Source organism: Dinoponera quadriceps, unplaced genomic scaffold (assembly GCF_001313825.1).
Source record: "Dinoponera quadriceps isolate SergipeBrazil2010 unplaced genomic scaffold, ASM131382v1 scaffold533, whole genome shotgun sequence".
Lineage (NCBI taxonomy): Eukaryota > Metazoa > Arthropoda > Insecta > Hymenoptera > Formicidae > Dinoponera > Dinoponera quadriceps.
The window spans coordinates 1100585-1105910 of NW_014554780.1; the positions used below are offsets into that span (position 1 = coordinate 1100585).

Consider the following 5326-nt stretch of genomic DNA (forward strand, 5'->3'; position numbering starts at 1 on the left):
TCGCGCGAAAGGTTCTAAGGAAGAGATCGATCAGCGTGGAGGAAAAATTCGCCCACGCTAATTCTCTAATAGCTTATCAAGTGTCGAATAAAAATGAGCTTTTATATCGCGAGTGGTTCACCTGTAAAATGAGATATAATTAAAGATGTCGTTTAATGATCGGATCGTTTTCTCGTCAGCACTTCTCGTTAACAGCCCGGTGCTTTCGCCTTTCAGGTAACCTCATGGTGATCTTCGTAGTGACATTCTCCCGCCGGCTGCGCAGCATTACGAATTTCTTCCTGGCGAATCTAGCGGTCGCGGACTTCTGCGTGGGCATCTTCTGCGTTTACCAGACGCTCACCAACTACTTGATGAACAGCTGGCAGCTGGGCGACTTCCTCTGCAAGGTCTACATGTTTGTGCACGCGCTTTCCTACACGGCGAGCATACTTATCCTGGTGGTGGTGTGCACCGAGCGATACCTCGCCATCGTGCATCCCATCAAGTGCCGGTCTATGTTGACCAGGAGCCGCCTGCGGATGGTGATAGGCGTGGTGTGGATCGTCGCGGCCGTTTACGCCTCGCCCAGGTTTCTCTACGTCGAGACCATCAGCAATCGCCTCAACACCGGCGACGTCGACATCATCTGCGTGGCCAATATCAAGAAGCACAACAAGAACGTATTGGACGCGGTGAACCTCGTATTTCTTTACCTCCTGCCGCTCTTCCTCATGTGCTGCCTGTACACCAGGATCGCCGTGGGTCTCTGGAGGAGCGGCGCGACCCTCGGAGGGCCCGGTCTTGTCGCCCGAAGCAGAAACGGCAGGGTCCATCACGTACACACCTCCAGCAAAAATGTGCTGAGAGCGAGGCGCGGTGTTATCAGGTATCTCTCCATTTCCGCAGTATGCGCGATACAATGGCGCGTCCCTCAATTTCCGCCTTGCCGGTGCCAATGTCCGTTCGAGCGATCGCACTCAACGAACGTGTTCCTTTCGCCGATATTATTGCGATAATATTCGAGTTAATAACACCGATAACACGATGAGATATATCACGCTCGTTTACTAACGTTTACTAAGTAGAGGGAAAGCACCAAAACCGACATACTGTTTTATTTCTAAAACCTTACCAAAGGTGTAATATTAATTAAAATTTATTAATCAATTAAATTTACGCGCGCGGATGCAAACCAACAACTTTTCTCCACCAAAATACATCGTACAGACGTATCGGGTTGGTCAATAAGTCTTTTCGTTTGTTTCGAAGTTAGCGTTTACTTCACATTTAATGCGAGTACATTTAGTGTCAACTACGCGTACGCATATAACTTAAAAATTAACATTTCAGCACATTATTAAGAAAAGAAGTATGAGAAATGATTGTGTTGATTGCATTTGGCTTAAATTTAAAGACGGAGGAAAATAAAGTGGATTTTCGTCATATTGTGTTTTATTATTATCGTAAGGGTAAAAACACGGTGCAAAGAAGATATGAGTGATATACGGTGAGGAAGCCATAAGCGATCGGCTGTGCCAATTTCTGTTTGCATAGTTTCGTGCAGGAAATTTCTCTGTCGAAAACGGTCCACGTACGGGAAGACCGACTAAGATTGATGAGGATCAAATAAAAGCACTAATGGAAAATAACCCACGTCAAATGACTTGGGAGATTAGAGAAACTACTCAATGTATCGAAATCCAGCGTTGAAAACCATCTACACAAGCTCGAATACGTGAATCGTTACGGTATTGGATGCCGTACCATTTAACCGAGAAGAATTTAATGGACCGCATTTCCGTTTGCAATTTGTTGTTCAAACGCAACGAAACCGACCCATTTTTTAAACGAGTGATGACAGCCGATGAGAAATGGATCGTTTACAATAACATTCATCACAAGAAATGGACTGAACAAAATGAATCACTACTGACCATTTCAAAGGCCGGTCTTTACTAAAAAAAAAAATAATGTTTCGCATCTCTCTGGTGGGTTTGAAAAGGTGTCGTCTACAAGCTATTACGAAACAAGCAAATATTTAATTCGGATTACTGCCTGCAACTGGACAAACTGAAGACTGCAATCGATGAAAAGCATTCAGAACTGATCAATAGGAAAGGCGTTCTATTCAATCAAGACAATGCCCGACCTCACGTTTCTTTGTCTCGTCGAAAGTTATTGGAACTTGGTTGGAATGTTCTGCCTTATCCGCCGTAGTCTGCAGATCTTGCGCCATCAGATTATCACTTATTCCTCTCCTTGCGGTATCTCCTTGATGGAAAGAAATTCGACAACTTGGAAGCCTGTAAAATCTACCCAAAGCAATTTTTCGCTGAGAAAAATGTTCTTCAGGGACGGAATAATGAAGCTGCCTGAAAGATGGAAGAGAATAGCCGAACAAAACGGTCAATACATTATTTGATAAAGTTTTGACTTTTTACGTAAAATATATTTATAAATTTCTTTTAAAAAACGGAAAGACTTTTTGGCCAACCTAATATATTCGAAAGTTTCGCGATAAAAATTGTTGAAAAGTGAAATACCTGCTCGGTTTAGAGAAGTGAAATATCGCAGAAGTCCGAGTAGAAGTTTATCTAGACGACCTGAGTCAAAAGCTAACAGCTAGCTAGTACAGGCTAGATTAAATTTTCTAGCTCGTTACTGGCTAATTCGCTAAAATGTGAAATCGGTTTTATAATTTAGCCGTTGTCTACTCGTTACATATCGAATATGATGGAGCAAATAGTGCTGTCCACAGATAAAAATGTTAGATTCGAATGAATAATTCCTCCGGTAATTCTCGACAAATATTTACTTGGATCAAATAAATTTTATTCGAATCAAATAAATATATTTTGCTTGGATTTACTTGGAAAATATCTTACTTGGATAAAATATATTTATTTCATCCAAGTGAAATTTACTCAATCCAAGTAAAAATTACCTTGTGGCTAGTTAATAGCCTCGAGATTCAGTCGACGCCACAAACACTACTACCACTAACCCTCTCCCGCAGAATGCTGATCGCCGTGGTGATGATGTTCGCCGTGTGCAACCTACCGCAGCAGGCGCGCATTCTGTGGCGGCACTGGGGCCCGAATTATGACCGTACGTCGGACTTCAGCACCCTGCTGACCGTGTCGACTTTCCTGATCTCGTATATGAACTCCTGTCTGAATCCGCTGCTGTACGCCTTCCTGTCGCGCAACTTCCGCAAGGGGATGCGCGAGCTACTGCACTGCAAGGGCGCGAGGACGCGCGGTGGCAGCCTAGCGATGGCCTGCGCCGGTGGCGATCAGACTCGCCACGAGAACGGCGTCAGCACGCACCTTCCTCACAGTTCGGTGGTCCGGTTAAGCTCAGTTCAGGACAGCCCGTGCACCACGCAGACCATCACCCGGCATAGTACTTACAGCCGGAACACCTAGTGAACTGTCATCCTCGGGGCGAGCAGACCGCGGGGTTTTCTCAGGCTGAGTGTTCCAGGACGGTAGCCGGCAGGGGTCTTCTCGGGCAGGCGCGGCTGCGAGACCCGAGGAGCCTAGCCGAAACGCTCGGTCGGAAAGTCAGTTTGTGATCTATCGAGTCGATTTCGAGTTGGACGACGACGACGACGAGTTCGCGGGGTAAGGGACGTTTGTGCTTCTGGGACAGCCCTGCAAAGACGGTCAGCTCCGCCGAGCCTTAACGAGGTGATCCTAATAAACGTTCCGTCGCGAGAGAACTGTGTCTCGCAAGACGCTCGAATCGTTTTTACCGCCTACCATTAGTATACGGAATCGAAGGGTTCGTTTTCAGAGTACTTCGGCTTCCCGGAGATTCGGTCCACTTATTTTCTTACCTTTTCCGGAAGGAACAATGGTCTAATATTTCGAGTGTACATAGATAACAGAAGACGGTGCTCGCGATCCTTGATTTTACATTTTTAAACCGCTACATACAGCCGAGCAGCTTGAAAAAAGCCTAACGTTTCAAGTTTTCCGCTGACATTATTGAGGTTTATGAAGATGTCATTTTGAGGGATGATTCTCTTTTCATACTTTTATTTACATATTACGTGAAGCTCATTAAAAAAAAAGTTGATATGTAACGCTGTTACTGTTTTCGTGAAGCTCGTCATCGCTGATCGAGAACCCAAAACATCGCGGGAACTGTTGGACCGATTTAGTTGTAGTTAATTGTGGCCCTTTAAGATAATCAGTTAAGGTTCGTGATGTTGTTATTGTCAATATTCGACTATATAAATGTAAAATGTATAAAAATTGTGGGTTCACGTTACTCAAGATACTGACGTAACTTTTCTCCTCGACGTAACGAAATTTAGCGAAGCGTTAGGATTCACAATTTCAAGTCCGACCTATTCTGAAAATCAGCTCTTCGGTCGTGCTCGAATCGTCCCAAAACGGGCGACCGCGTTCGCAATGACATAGAGATTGCAGCTCAATTTCTTACTGATGCTGTAACCGTGATCTCGGCTCACATTACAATCGCAGGAATTGCCACGTCTCGGGAACAAGATACCTCGATAGCGATAGTTTTCACCGCATGAAAGGGGAGGGAGAGAAAAGGGAGGGAAAGCGAGAGGGCGAGTGAGTTAGACCGACGAATTTGTTAGCAACCAAATAGTGTCAGCGGCATGCAACTTTGTCGGGTTCTGTGCATGTGTGTGTATGTGTGTGTATGTATGCAGTAAAACTGGATACGGAGCTTAATCGGGGCTTATTCAGAGCATATTATGTACTCCCATTTCCACCCCTATTCTTTGTCCTTTGGCGTTTAAACAATATAGACAGAAGCTATTGTCAGTGCCGCCTGTTGTCCGCTCGATTTAACACCGCACCTTACGTGACAACAAGAAACTGCATTACGCAACCGAGATACGATGATCGATATTCGTATTCACATTTGCTTTCGAGAGCGTTACGTACGAGACATACACACACACACACACACATATACACACATTGAATTTAGGAAACTTGAATATTATAGACTGTCTTTTTTCTAATAAACAGTTTCGGCCGATTGATTGAAACGATCTGCAAGGGGAGATAATTGTAAATCGAAAACGCTTGAACACCTTTGTAAATTAAAAATGAATTTGCATGCATTATTTTTCAATCTTCTAAACTTTAAAGGCGATATATTATACTTTTAATTGAAACAAAAGTATTAATATGAAAACATTATTTGAGTTTTCTTTAAGAAGTTGAGTTCATCTTTAAGACGTAAATAGACATATTAGATGTTATGTAAGTTATGTGATTTATGACAGGGATTATTATATTTGTAAAAATTTGATAATATCGAAAATTTTCGATTCTACCCCAAAAAATCAAAACAT

General features: G+C 43.5%; 1 protein-coding gene across 1 annotated transcript; it reads left to right on the forward strand.

The window, feature by feature from the left end:
- Nucleotides 1-216: 216 nt before the first annotated feature.
- On the forward strand, nt 217-3410 carry LOC106741790 (allatostatin-A receptor-like). The gene is made up of 2 exons (XM_014614107.1): nt 217-868; nt 2999-3410. Exons 1-2 carry the CDS (start codon nt 225-227, stop codon nt 3408-3410), a joined length of 1056 nt encoding a protein of 351 aa, XP_014469593.1. The 5' UTR covers nt 217-224.
- The last annotated feature ends 1916 nt before the right edge of the window (nt 3411-5326 follow it).